This window comes from Alligator sinensis, unplaced genomic scaffold (assembly GCF_000455745.1).
Source record: "Alligator sinensis unplaced genomic scaffold, ASM45574v1 scaffold207_1, whole genome shotgun sequence".
In the NCBI taxonomy this organism is placed as follows: domain Eukaryota; kingdom Metazoa; phylum Chordata; order Crocodylia; family Alligatoridae; genus Alligator; species Alligator sinensis.
Window position 1 is genome coordinate 491,700 of NW_005842112.1, and position 15,251 is coordinate 506,950.

Genomic DNA, 15,251 nt, shown 5'->3' on the forward strand with positions numbered 1-15,251 from the left:
CCAGTGTAACAGACAATGCTGTGAATGCGCTCCACATTGAGGAAACCCACAGATCGCAGATATTAAACTGGTGTGGAACAGGGGCAGTTAATTCCAATGCAAGTTGGAGCTTCAGTCCCCTGCGACATCCAAGTTCTCTGTCAAAAAGAGCCACATGCCATTTCCCAGCTCTCTCTCTGCTCCTATGCCAACCTCTTTCCCCCACGTTTATCTGTCCTATCAGAGTAGGCCTTGATCCCAGAGACTTGCATATGGGGTTACCCTCACACATACAAGCAGGATGACCCTCAGAGTGCACTACTCTTTCAGGACCAGGGCCTCTGACTCTAAATTATCCAGGTGGGATGTTTGCACAGAGCCATCTGCAACATGAACTCCCACTCTTGTCCTAGTCTTCCGGGGGAATGTAATAACAGCATTCCTCATAGATATGCATCACCTTGCCTTATGTTCAAGTTTGCCTCTGGACCACCCTGGCTTTGGGGATCTCGCTTTCATCTTTGCTAATGTTGCAGCAGAAACGTTACATGGTGCGTGAACGTACACATGTAATTAATTCAAACCAATAAATGCTAGAGCAGTTTGAGTTGGAGTAAACTACTCTCAGGCACGTCTACACCTGTGCCTGGGACAGCAGCAATTTGAGCTGGGGAAGAGCAGTTTACATCAGGGCTGCTCCTGCCCTGCTCTGCCCTGGGCAGCGGCACTGGGTGACGGAGGAGCTGGCTGGGGCATGAGTGCTGAAAGTGTGGAGCTGTGTGGTTAGGCAGCAGGCAGGTGTCTGGCCCCTTGCTGGCTGGGCACAGTTTACACCCACGGTCAGCATCTACATATGTATTTAATCGCAGTTAATTACTCCACCAGGAGATAGCACTGTCCCTGACAGTGCTATCTTACAGTGGTGTTAGTTAGTTTACTGAGGCTTAATACTGTGGCACATGTAGAAGGTGACACGTTGCTCTGAACCCAATTAATCTACTCCACAGTAAAGTGCACATGTAGATGCAGCCTGTGATGATGAGTTTACATGGATAATAATGCTTATGCTAAAGAGATTCATTTTCTACCTATTTTTATTGGGGGCTTAAATGGTAGGACAAGGCTGACTTTTACCCCCCAACAACCAGAAGGGTTTCTGAGAATGACATCACGAAATGATAACATTCCCCCTAAATCCAGCATAAAAAAATTAGACTTCAGAACGTGCATGTAACGGAGTGATTAGCCTTCAAAGCCCTAAGAGACAGCTACATTCCCACTGACTTTCTACCAGTGATTACTGAGCGATACTTGAAACAGCCCTAAGCGCTTAATACAGAAACACTGCAAAGCCAAAAGGAGCAGGCTGATATGCTACTTAAATGGGACTAGTTTTTGAAGACAGCTTGTAACAGTGTTTCACTTTCAACCCTTAAATGTTAACAGCTTTGAAGGGACTGCTCCTAATTTGTTTTTAAGACCCATTACCTTCTTCTCTAAGCTGTCTTCATGCAACACCATTTGTTCTAGAGGCATATTTGCCATACAGAGCAGATCCGTAATGGCAGTTAATTTGCACCATTTTGCTTGCTCCTGTATTAATCAGAAAACTGTGAATCATCCCAGTGTTTCCAGACTCACAGATGCATGAGAGAACCAATGAAGCTAGTTCAGTTTCTCTCTCCATTCAGGCCCAGAGACAATATCAGTTCCTGTTTACAGCCACGTCTTTGTTTTCCCCCACCCACACACTGAAATTTCTCCAAAATGCCCAGAGAAAAAGAAAAAGACACCGAGTTCATTTTACCAGGAAAGTTATTTCTAGGTACTGCACTTGAAACACAACATGTTTGCACTTTTATTTTTTGTGTGCATACAGCTTTTACTTTGCTCAGACAGAAAACTACAGAAGTAGCCTACCCACAAGGATAAAGTAGCCAACTGTATTTCCCCCAGCCTCCAAACTGTTGAATAATTGCTCGATTAATGTCTAACGGCAATTAGGAGGAGTTTTCCCTTCACTGTTACATTAGTTTTTTACCCTTAACTCAAATGATTTCTGCTTTGTAAAATATACACACAATTTTCGAATACTGTACGATAGTAAGACCAGAGACATGAGATACAAATCAAGTCTTCAAAATATCTTGGCAAATTATTTTTATGATGCGAGCGCTTGCTGCTTTGTTAATGTCAAGTTAGGTCCCAAGTTTGGCTGCTAAAACTCCTTGGATAGAAACTCTTTCTACAAATGCGGCCAAAACAGGAGCAAGACATGTGGAAGTCAAAAGAAGTTTTCAGTGTCAAAGGCACCCAAAACAGGGCCCTTGGACAATATTCACTTGCTGTCATTCAGGAATATATTCTGCAATTCCCAAGCCAAGAAAGCGCTACGGCTGCATGACCTTCTATGGGGGGATACAAGTTGCATCCCTTGACCAAATCGCTGTTTTTAGTATTCTTGTATAAAAATTATGCTCAGGCAAACTGTGACATAATGGGAAAGCCCTCCCATTGTTCCCACTGACAACTCAACATCTTCAGCGTTTATAGTTTCTTAGCCTGTAAAGACCCAGGGCAGGGAAGGGGAAAGGGGGAACCCCAACCAGCGAAAGCCTTTGTTCAGCCCTTTGGATGCTTTTTGTGTCAATGAAAATCAAGGGGGTTCATTTTTTAAATCCTAGCTGGTAGTTAGGGCCTGATCAGGCAAATCAGGATAACTTTACTTGAGCCTTTAGCAATCAAACTCAATAGGGCAGCTGGGAGGGAGGCTGTGCTGCCAGGTTTAGAGGATTTTAATCTGCAAGAGCCTTTTTGTGGTAAGATCTTTTTCAAAACACACCACAGGCCAAATTCTGATTCCCCGACTCCCTCTGGGTAATTCCTTACTGGAGGGGCAGCTCCAGTAAAGCCGTACGGCTGGCTACTGCCCAGTACGAGGGAAAGGTGGACGGGGTGGTCACGCTAAGTCACACACGCGCTCCTTAGCACACTCGTATGACTTTCCCGACACGTTTGAGGCAGGCTTTTCTTCTTTTCTACTACTATTAAAGAAAAAAGGAAACAAGAGTCTGTTACTTAAAGCAACACAGGGACACACTTAAAACCACAAAAACAAAGATTTTTTTCAGAGTTAAGGCGGAGAGCGTGAAGTGGTGGCACACACGCCTCAGCTCACTGTCCCTGAGGTCTAAGACCACTTGCAGCATGTCCCATGATGTGCTGCCATTCCTAGTGACCAGGAAGTTAATTAAACCGGAGCAGCAGGCTGAAATTCCAGGCTTATTTTGGGGTTTTTTGGCATTACTGCCTTGGGTTTCCACCCAAACATGCAGCACATAAATGTGCCTTCTCTCGCCTTCCCTTTCATCTCCACCAAGCATTTTAATCAGCAGTGTGTATGAATATGCATACATCACCTTCTTGTCTGTACCCTGTTCTTTAAAACCAATTCTTGGCCTCGTGTTTTCTTCCCGGATAGATTTTTAGTCCTGCAGCATGAGTGAATATGCTAGTTTATTTCTGTGGGGTTGCTCATATTGTAAGAGTGAACTGTTGGCCTGGACTGTTTCCATCTTGTTAAGAATAAATTTAAGGCAGTGAAAGCATGATGGACTAGGGAAAGTGTTTCACCTCTGACACAGCATCTTTGCAATGCTCCGAAGACATAAGGGTGGTGATGGCAGGGACGGGGATTGTAAATGAAATACCAACGGCTCAAGTCAATTTACAACAGGAGGTGGGTTATTACTACTTCCCTGCCAATTATTCCTCTGAGGTTGATGCACTATGAAGAGCTTTTAGACATCTCCAGCTCTACAAACTCTTGCTTTTAGCAGAACACATAGATGGCTGAACTAGAAGATCTGATGTGTGCATAAAGCAGAGCTACTGGAAACCTCAATACCTTCTTAACACATCCCAAAATATGGGCTGAAGAAGCTCAAAGGCTGAGATTTAATCACAGAGATCCATTATACCATGGGGTTACGCATTCAGATCCAGAATCAGAGGGAGGAAGAAACAAATTAAGGAAAATACCATACTAATGTCAAAAAGTCAGCCATGAATTAAAAGTCCCCTCTGTAATTTAACAGTTAAAGCCTGTGTTTTGAGGTTATGATGTGACCAAACTAGCCAGAGCTTTTTCAGCATTAACTCCCGCTTCTAAAACATATTTAAACATTATTTACTGGGGGGCGGAAGAGGGGCAGAGACAATGACCACTCTATAACACTTTCGTGCCGGCTCCTTTGAGACTCTGTTGAAAGAAGGAGGGGAAATTCTCTGTAACTTGGAGAAAAACAGTTCCAATTGCACAAATAAATATAAAAGCAGAAATGACCAGTCAAGAAGATGTTTTCACATCTGTGGGGAAAGATGTGGAGAGGTCAAACTCCAGGTTCAGACTTATTGCTTTCTGTAATCCTGATTCATCACCGGCATTCTTTATTCGCCTATTCAAAGGCACTTAATTAGCTGAAGGGCTTGTCGCTTTGCCTTCAAAAGCTCTCCACTCCCTCGAAGGCCTCAGCTCTGGCATTGTGCTAGCACTACCCTTTGAAATCAAATCTGTTTTTCTTCTGCGCTGTGTTAGTAAAAGAGTAATATTTTACAAACTTTTCTAACAACAGTCCCTCCTTCCCTCCCCCCCATGAAAAAAAAGAAAAATAGAGAAGGGATAAGGAGAATACCAAGCCTCTTGCAAAGTGCCTCTGAAGACAAGTCTGAGACTTTAAAAGAAAAAAGTAGACAGAAGTAACCAATAAAATCTGGCCAGAATTTTTGATCTAATAAACAGGAGATTATTAATGCATGAAAATAGATGCATTCTCTAAGTCAGGCAAGTTTTCACACAACGCCCAGGAAATCCTGCTTAAAACCCTGTGCTTTCCCCTGAAGTCACAACAGGATTGGGTCTACTTAGCTTCAATGCCCCCAGCTCTCCACTGCCTCTCAGAATTAGTTATCCATCTCTATCACAGCAGATGAGTATAAAATGCTACCGCGCCAGAATAGTATCACCTTACACCCGCTGTGCTCTGACTTTCCGCCACTGCAAATGATTTCACATGTTTCAAGGCAATGAAGAACTAGGCACATAGTATTAACATGTTTATATCCACATAGATAATAGCCATAGCCTGTATCACATTATGGTATTTAACTAGGCACCCGGGTCAGTTTGCACTTATGATTACCAAATTCTCCTTCAGATTTCTTTCTAGATGTAAAGCACTCGTATTCAGAAACACAAAAAAATTAGTTTAAATGTACAAAGAAAAAAATGTAAAAAATCTAGCTTGGGTTTTGGTTTTTCTATGCAACCTCTAATTTACTCTGCCAACTCAGATACAGTATTACTAGCTTTCACCACAGTTAAAGAAACATTGTCAAGTCCCTTTGTCAGTGTGTTTTTTCATTCTTTAGCATCCTCTTCACTATCCTGCCATTTGCCATGTACTGCTCAATAGCAACATACACCCTATTAATACTATTAATAATATCACTGCCCCTCTAGTTCTGCCCCTCTCTAGTTTTCCCCTCCTGTGACTTTTGGCAACAGAGCTGAGGCCAAAATACCTTTTGTTGACTGCTCTCCGCACAACTCTGGGCTGGGTGTCAACAGGAATGTGCAGGGCTCTAAGTATAGCCGGCTCGGTCGCTGGAGACAAGTGGTGCACAGAAACGCGGAGCGCATCACACCCAAAAGATGGCACTGTATTATTTATGCCCTCCACCAAACAAGCTGCAAACCAGTCTTTTGCTCTTAATCATATTTACACAATCCAAATGACACTCCCCCACCAGATTACAGAAGTCACATTTTGCTTTTCGAAACCTGGAAGCGCCCCAATCCAGTCGTTTAATCACAACTGGAATTCAACTGCTATAACTACAGGCTCACTTGTCCCATCTCTAGTCTTTTGGGGACCTTAGGTCTTCTCCCATTGACAGGAATCCAAGGCAACTTCCCTGAAACACTGACATGTTAACAGTGTAACCAACAGGCTGTGGAGTTTTGATTGGACAGAACTCCAGACTTGCACATTCAAACTGCATTTATGCATGCAAAGCAAGGAGATGTCCAACCATGCGGTCTGCCTGGGCAAATCTCTCGTGCATCCAGCTTTCCGCATGCTGACCCCAGGAAGGCAGGCAGCCAAAAATGCATCTGTGGCACACTGCATACTTTTGGAGACCCCTTTTGACTCTTTGGCACCTAAGGCCCGTCCCGTTATTGTGGCTGTTGGAATCCACACCTTCTTGTGTCATTTCACTCCGCAAGTTATAAGTATGAAATGAGCCAAATGAAAACTTGATAGTAGGCACAGACTAAGGCTAACAACACCCAGCTTTACGATATCGCACAATGCAAACTGTCAGTGGCTAAATCAATATCTGTCAATGCTCTACAATAAAGACACAGCGCTTCATATGTGCAAAGATTAGACATTATCAGATTTACCAATTTTCCAGGCGATATGGGATTCTGGAAAGAGACTGGACTAAGCTGCAAAAATATAACGTTTAGTACAAAAACCTTTGACACAGTATGAGACCGGCGGGTTACTTCGCCTTGGGAATTCAGAGCTGTCTTTTCAGCATGCGCTAAAACAGCAACAGAAAAGACTCGCTCTCTGGGTTTGTGTCATAGCAGCTGCTCCCTTCCCCATGTCGCTCTGCCTGCTACAAGGATCAGATTTCATGCTTTATTGTTCACCCTCCAACTGGACACCGTCCACATTCTTCTCCTCCACAAAGCTGCACCTCTTACTCCAAAGCGGAGAGCGCTGGGTCTTCTTAGAGATTTCAGTCACATTTACAAACACGCACATACATGCAGGAAGTGGATGACTTTTAAAAACCAAACAATGTCCCTGGTACACTGTGAACTTCCTTGTCAGCAGGGATAAAAGTGGAGTCTTCCCTCAACAGTTACAAGTTTTCAAGAAGCAGAAGTTTCCACCCCCTGACCCTACATTTCCGAATCTTTAACTTTTGAAATAATCTAAAGCCGTTTGAAAAGTTCAATTCGCTGTGAGCCTTGATGGAGTAGGAACAGGAATGAAATATAAAAGACCCCGATTCTACTCTCAGCTCCGCTGCTGTAAGTTAAAACGTCCCCAAGTTATGCAGGACTGAAGCTGGTACAAGTGAGATGAGGTCTAAAACCTCAACCGCAGTGCCTTTTGACCCACCGGTGCAACCAGTTGTTTGCAAATAAGACTGAATATAACATTCCAAGAAATGCAGCAAATATTCTTGAAGCCTGAAGCTTCCTGTATCTAGAACATTTTCCAAAGCTTTCTTATAATTTTGCACCGGTTATAATTTTTTTCCTGGAAAAAAGATGATCTGCTTTTTCCGTAAGAAACTGTGGTAACATTATGAAACTCTGATACATGTTCTGATGCCGAGCACTCGCCATCTTTCATAGGCAGCTTAACAGGCTATAAAATCTGGAGCAGCAGTGTCATTTACTGTATAATTAATGTAATAAGTTTTAGCTTGTAAAATCAGTGAGGCTCCGTGCGCTTACCTAAGTGGTCTGAAACTGAAATACTTGCTCGTCACTGGTAATTACTGCTTTGACTCTCCTTGATCTTTACCAATAGTCCCCAAATTACACCCTCTCTCTGGCTGGAGGCGAAGGCCAGAGGTACAGCATAGGCCGGGCAGTCGGAAAGTTCCCCGAAGGGGAGCTGTTTCCACCAGTGAAAGAGACTCTGCAGAGAGGATCTCAGCAATCCAACAAGGGTGAGACAACTCAACCCCGTCGCGGGGAGGGGGCGCAGGGAAAAAAATGCACCACCTTAGACACCAATGCAACCTAGGACTAGTCCCGTTAAAGACAATGCTTGAAAGTTAGGCACATGCTTAAGTGCTTTGCTGACTCAGGGCCTTGCAGTCCCTAATCAACCCCTCAAGTGCTCTGTGCCCACATGTCTACGTCCAGCTATGCAGCAGTGAGGCGCAGCCTTCCCTACCAGCCAATTTTTAAGTAGCTGCCTCGTCATAAGGGACTATTGCGCACAGGCCATTTGGAAAAAAAGGTGAGTCACCCCTGAAATGGCACCCAGGAAATAAGCCAGAGGCAGTTACCATTAAGAAGCTGACATTTACCAACATTTACCTTTTTCTTATTCTTAGCATAGGAACAGGCTGCAGTATCTAAGAAACCACAGTGTGGGAGCTGGCATTTTAAAAAGCTGACCACTCTACAGCAAAGAAGAATGAAGAAACCCAGGATTCTGTCCTTTATTCCCCAATCATCTGAGGACAGCCCAAGAGAACCACAGATATTCGCCTTTTACAGGCATTAAAGATCCTAACCAGGGGCAACATGATGGGACTCCATGCCACTTAGTGGCAAGAATCACATGTGCACAATGCAGTCGCCATGTGGAGTCTACTGCCAGAGTTTTGCTTCTGGCTAGCAATGCATTTTGCTGTGGCTGAGAGGTTGCATTTTAATCTCTATTTTGAAAGGTTTTCCAGCACCTAAGATATAGACGTTTTTCCCTCACTCCCAAGTCCATACAACAAATGCCACCCCTTAAGTTCTCTCCTTAAGGGCTCGTTGTCACAATGAATCTCTCTCCAGCAGAATGGCAGTAGATGCAACTCCTCCTATCTCCCATTGGGAGTTATTCAAGAGACCAAATGGCATTCCCCCGACACTAGCTGTGTTCCCTGGTTTATCCACATGCATGATTCTAAGGCAGAGCACGGCACACAGCCAATGCAGGTCACTTCTGGTGAGTGCTGGCAAAAGGGATTTCAAGACTGCCTTTTTGCCAGTCAAATTCTGCTTCATCTGATCTGTTGAACATACTCTGGCTGTATTTTCATCCCTCCTGTTTCTACCCGGCTTCAGAGGTATAATACGGAGCTGGATTCAGTTCTGCCTATTAAAAAAATATGCATTTAAAAAAAAAAAAAAAAAGGGGCAAGGGAAAACATCTCGGCTGCTAACAAAATAAGCTAAAAGGCTATGTTTAAAAAGAACCAATTTGCGTGGCTTGAGACACTCCTTGTATAACAGTGTGAAGTTATCCGCACAGTGAGAGGAAAGAACTGGGGAGGCACGTGATGGAATTGCATTGCATTTTAGTTGCAAAATAAACAGAATTACTCCGAAGGACCCCAAGATGCTGTTATCAAGTTATCTAAGCATGTACCCAAAAGACTTAGGGACGCTATAGATGAAATGCTAAAGTGAGGCAAACAAACCACAATCAGTGTTTTCCCATAACCCTGTAATATAGAGGGTTCTCACCTGTCTGGGTTGAGATGGCAGTGTAGGCTGCATTGGTCTCTGCAAGCGAGGTGGCTGCATCAGTTGTCGAAGTTGCTGCTGGATAAACTGCGAGTTGCTTGCCTGCTGCAGAGCCTGCTGCGTGGTTGGAGCTTGCTGCTGCTGTTGCTGGAGATAATGTATGAGGGACTGCTGCCCCTGTCCTGCAGTCATGGGGGGCATCTTTTGAGCCGTTGACTCAGATGTAAAATGAGACAGTGGTTTGGTGTTATTGAAAGAAAATTGGTCTTGGCTGACCGGATTCTCGCTCACCAGTCCTGGCTGCAAGCCATTGGATGGCTGCTGCATAATGAGGTTCATGTTTTTGGTCTGGCTGGTCGTCATCGATTTGAAAAGCGGGTTCTGCATGCTGGGGGAATTGCTAGGGGGTGTAATGTTGGGGATTAACGTGCTCTGAGGACTAAAGGGTTGCTGGTGGAGAGCCGGGCTTGACAATTTTTCTGGCCTGTACGGTGGGGAGGGTCCCGTGCTCGTGGAGGCCATGCTAGAAACCAAGTTGTTCGGTGGACTCTTAATATTGTTGGCAGGGATGCTGGTGGAAGTCATGCCAGGCAGCATGGAGCTCTGAGGGCTGAAAGGCTGCTGATTAAGAGCTGGGCTGGAAAGCTTCTCAGACCCATATTGAGGGGAGGGTCCACTAGATGGGTTGCTATTGGAAGTCATGCTTGAAAGCAGAGTGTTTTGAGGACTCTGAATGCTGTTTCCTGGTAAACTATTAGAGGTCATGCCAGAGACCATGACATTTTGAGGGCTGAAAGGTTGATGGTGAGGGGATGATCCTGGCCTGTATGGTGGAGAAAGTCCTGGAGGGGACATGGTTGGCCAGCTGGGAGCCTGTGGCTTAGGCGTAGATACTTGCTTGCTTGCTGCCAGCTGCTTTAGCTGTTGCGCATGCCAGTTAGAGCCAGGCATGTTGGACAAGGGTACTGGGAGGATTGACGGTGGCTGACTCTTATTCTGTGCAGCCGTAGAGATGGGCGATGCAGCCGCTTTATTTGGAGGAGGAACAGGATAATTTGCCCCAGCGGACGGAGGCCTCATCTGGGGGGATCCTCCACTGGTTGGATTGCAACCTGGAGAAAAGTCTTTGTTAGTAACATGGTTCTCCAGGTGAGACGTCTGGGGAGAGGGCTTTGGAGTGGTGCTTATGCTCGGCTGGGAGTGACTCAGGCTCAGCGGCTCCTCAGCTTTGCTTCCCAAGATCTTCTCGAGGTCCAGCTCATTCGGAGACGGATCGGGCATTTTTGTCAGCTCTTCCAACAGGTCCTGCAGCTCCTGGTCCACAGACTGCATGCTGTTTCCTTTCTCGTCATAGTGAACGATATTATTTTGTCCACCTATTGATCCTTTCTGACCTATCTCAGTGTTGGGTGGTACGGAAAATGGAGAACCAATGCCACTGCCATTCATGTGATTGTTTTCAAGTAGCACTGGATGACCAGCCACTCCTAGAGAAGAAGCGCCATGATTGGTGGAGAATGGAGAGTTCTGCATATCTGGACATGACACATTGGGATTGGTGCCTTGGCCCATGGAAAGAGTTACATCATCAAGGCAGAGTCTCTTATTGTCACTTGGGAATATGACATCAGGCACGCCACCGGAGGCAGGAGAGCTATCATCTTCCAGTTTTCTCTTAATGGATCCCTGTAACTGCAAGAAAAGAAGCTGTTATTGACCTTTTAATAACACATTCTACAGCTGCAAAGTGCAAACCTGAGACACTGAGAAACCTTAGTTTAAAACAAAACATTAACCCATGAGAACCCTTTCGGCCAGGATTTCAGCATGTGCAACTTTACTGAAGCCAGAGTCAGGCAAAGACTAGACTTGACATGCTGGTCTTCAAACAGATGCTAAAGCTGTAAAACACTGGCTGCCTTTGTGAACAATAAGAGGGTTTTTTTTTTCTTTTTTAAACAGTTTCTGGTACCATTTCAATTAGGACTTTATACTCCCTGCATAACAAACATGCCGACAATTTTATGGAAAAAATTTTTAGTCTAAACAATGGCAGATTTGAATGAAATCATAGAATAAAGTTGGGTGACCCACTGCCAATGAATGATATTAAATTTAGACCTGAGACAGCTAAACTATTTTACATTTGTCATACACGTCATACACGGGGCATCTGAAATAATTGGCATACCGTCTAAACAAAGCAAAACAAAAAACCATCTCAGCTACCCAAATAGAGTTTCAGCTTCCAAGCTCCTTAAGCACAAATGTTTCAGCCTTCACAAAACACCTAAAAATCTCATTTTTGTTTGTTCTTATGAATCAGCAACGGCATAGGCTTTGTTCAGTTGAAGGATTGCAACTCATTGACAAAAACTGATGTGTTTTCAAATATAATAAAGGCATAGATAACTTGTGTTCCTCACTAAATGGGTGAATCACAAATCCAGAAATCTTTAAGAAAAAAAAAAAAAAAAATCACCATTTTTTTTTACTGTATGTAAAGATAGTTAAACTGAAAACAATGATTCCAACATGCACTCAACAAGATGTGCCAGTCTTTTCTAAATATAATTATCTGTAGTCCTCATTTTAATAACCATGACCTGTGTGTCATAGGATTAATCAGACATTAATGCTGCTGCTTCAAGTTAAGGGCATTAAAATTATGTTCTTATTTATCAGTAGGGAGAGACTGCATTTAGAAAATTACCTAAATACCAACAGGCAAATCAGAGAGGGTCATTATATCCCCTTAAATGTGTTTAGGATAAAACAAACACTTGTACGCTTCTCCCAAGCCTGGCCTCCAATTAAAATTTTTGCCAATTTTGCCAGTTAGAGGAGTGTGGAAAACAAAAATATCACCCCCACAACAGACGTGGCTTTGCTGGCAGTAGCCTAGTGAATCTCCAGTTACAATGGAAAAGAGCCCTTCTTTGGGCTAGCCTGTGGGGTGGCCTATTCAAGTCAGGAAACTAGTATAAAAGCTTGCCATTATAAGCTGTCCCTCTACTAGAAGGGTTTGCTGGTAGAGATATACTGATGTAGTTTTCTGCAGATCCTTTCTAGTGTAGATAGTATTCACTACTGTAGCTCGTAATCTATACAGCTTCTCCCACTGTCCCTAATACTCAATTTCCAACGTGTGCAGAGAGCAACGGCAGATAAAGCCTCTACACCAGCTCCTTTCCTTTTGGGAGAGATTTGTGGTTATTTAAAAGATCCCATGGCACGTTTGCAAGAATAAAGGCACTCAGCCAAGTGGTCTGACCTAAACCAGGTTTATCAACTAATTCACCTACTGTGCAGTAGCTTACAATGTCTTATTTGCATTCTGCTGCCCCTGGGGAGCCTGAGATCAGGACCCATTGTGCTGGGCACTTTACAGACACAGAGCAAACTTGGCCTGCCCCAAAGACGTCGCCTCTAATTGCACAAGCAAAAGCTAAATTTTCATTTTCTCAAGGAGGACTGGGAGAACAGGTCTTATGTAACAGCCTGTCTACCCCCACTGCCTCTTTTTTGCCACCACTTACTTTCCAGGGCTGGGAAAGGAGGAGGATTGTGTGGTTGGGCCTGTGGGATCACTGATCTATGGGTAGTGTTTAGACAGGGCAAGGCAGGTACGGAGGGAAGGCAAAGGATCAGTCTGACAGTGATGGTTTGTGGGTTGGGGGTGGAGAGGTGAGCCTGGGGGTATGGTAAAGGTAGCTTCTGCTCAGGCTTTACATGGTGTTTGGCCACTCTTCTTGTACAGTTCGCAGGTGGGCCCCGAGAGGCCAGCTTTGTGCTCAACGTGGGCTGCACTTGAAACACACTTGCAAGTTGCAGCTGGTGCAGGACGTGGGCGCTCGCCTGTCAAGCAGTGCTAGTTACAAGGAACACACGCTGGGTGTTTGACAGCTGTACTGGATTCCTGTTGTCTTCTGTCGCTGGTCGGGGGCACTAGATGTAGCTTGGGTCCTTCCTGTGCGAGAGTACCTCGCTCTCCTCACTGCTGTGGCCACAGGGACCAAAAGCATTTAGTGTTTAGCTCTAAGCATCTGGGGGATCCTGGCAGGTTGCTGTTACAGACTGTCTTTCATTTAATCCAGAGGCCTGACAAGGCCAAAATTTGCTGGTCTTGACATGAGGCTCAGGCCTTCTTTCAGGTGTTTACCTGATGCCAGATGGCCTGTGCTTCATGTTCTTCAGGAGCATCCCTATTCTTTGCTTTCATAAAATGGGGCTAAAGTTGTATACTCAAGCATACCCTGCCCACGCGCTCCAAGCCATGGTAACAGGGCACAACACCTTCAATCTAAGCACATCCACATAGGGAGCTTGCACAGGTCCCCTCCCATCTCCAGAACAAGCACTGCATGTTCCTAAGTGGCACGCTGGGAAAGCTAAGGCTGGAAACTGTGGGGCACTTGCCATACTTGGCCAGAAGAAGTGCTGGCACACCAGTCCCTGCCAATGCCTCTCATGCCATGGGACATTCCTTTGCTCTGAGTTTACTGCATAGAAATCTGGCCTTCCAGAATGAGCAGAAAAATATTTTTAGAGTTATGCTGGAGAGTAAACAAGAAGAGAAAAGTCAGTTTTCTCCTGGATATTACTAGAAAACCGGTCTGGGTGGAAGATCAGGATTCTCAGAAGGGCTCAGCTTCTCCAGCTGAGGGCTGGAGCATGCAAAGCCCTTTCAACCAGTCTGGCCAGGCCATATGTTCTACAGCAGCATTGGGGGGGTGCTGAGCTGTCCTGAAAGTCAGCTCTTATTTAGGTGCCTAACCAGAGCCGATCAGCTTTGAAAAAAAATCAGTCCCCGACTGACGCTCTTAAAAGCGCCTGTCTCAGGGTGTTCAGTAACACGCTGGCTTTTAGAAGCATTTCCTTTTTACATTTAATAAAATCTCTACAATTTTTTAAAGCAAAAGATCTTGGCATTTCATTTTTATGGCAATTGCAGATAGTGTCCACAAAGTGCAGTGGGAGAAGCAGGGGTAATGCCACTGAATTTAGCAAGCCTGCCTTCGCTTCTGACAAGGTGGGATACAGCCGCAGCACCCGGAAGGTTAGGACACCACCTTTAAAGCATCCCAGGAAAAGGAGAGACGGCAGCATTGCATCAGGCAGCAGCTAGGTGTGGAAATCTCTCATTGAATTAGAGAACTGGTTTTTGTTAAAAGGCTTGCCTAAGTATTTCATGCTCAAGCACACATGATTCATTACTCATTTACAGTGCAGCGTTCAGCCTTGCTATCTCTGTTAGGAGCCTGCTAGATTTTTCTCCCCAACTCCCTAAATCCCATTTGAATGCTTTCAGTGGAAAATGTAGTACATTAACATGCCACTGTGGCAATTCTGACAAGTAGATGGGAGAGAAATGCAGCTGTGTGTTACGGAGACATGCGCTAGTTGAGATAATCTGCTCGCAATGGCAGAGGATGATCACTGCTGGGCTAAGATTTCTAGAAATAGGGGGGTGCTCGCAGCTAACCCATACAATACACTGCGTACTGAAGGTCCTCATCATTCCAGTTGCTCATGGGCACCTCTAGCCCATAAACATCTTGCTTGTGTACGATTTGACTCCTTCTACCGCATGTACTTGTGCCACCCCCTTGCCTTGCACTGGCTCCCCCTAGGAAGAGGGGCTGTTTCACTCCAGTTCTCTCCCCCTTTCAGCATCTGCTATCATTTGCCATTACTTGGCAAAAAAAAGAAACAAGAACAGCAATGGAAACACACTCTGCCTCTTTCTGTGTTGCTTACCATGCTGCCACACTCTGGTTAGGAATGAATGCGACTCTCTGTATGCCCGCGTGTGCCCACAAATACAGTTGCACCAATGGACTGCTGCTGTACGTGGCTACGTCTGTAAAAGCTTCATTCATATGCACAAACAAGGACTAAACAGACAAGCAACCAGTGTGCTCTCATGTGACCTGGTGAAAATTCATTAAAATGCGTTCAAGTGCACACGATAGCTTCTTTTGAGTGC

The 15,251-nt window shown here is 44.8% G+C and overlaps 1 protein-coding gene across 2 annotated transcripts in view; it reads right to left on the minus strand.

Moving 5' to 3' along the window:
• The window catches only part of MAMLD1 (mastermind like domain containing 1), an 84,936-nt gene that overhangs the window by 24,622 nt on the left and 45,063 nt on the right, over positions 1-15,251 (minus strand). For both annotated transcript variants that reach the window (XM_025205352.1, XM_006024647.3), the window contains exon 2: positions 9,263-10,954. In XM_025205352.1, the coding sequence (XP_025061137.1) occupies positions 9,263-10,954 (1,692 nt within the window). The remainder of the gene's footprint in view (positions 1-9,262; positions 10,955-15,251) is intronic.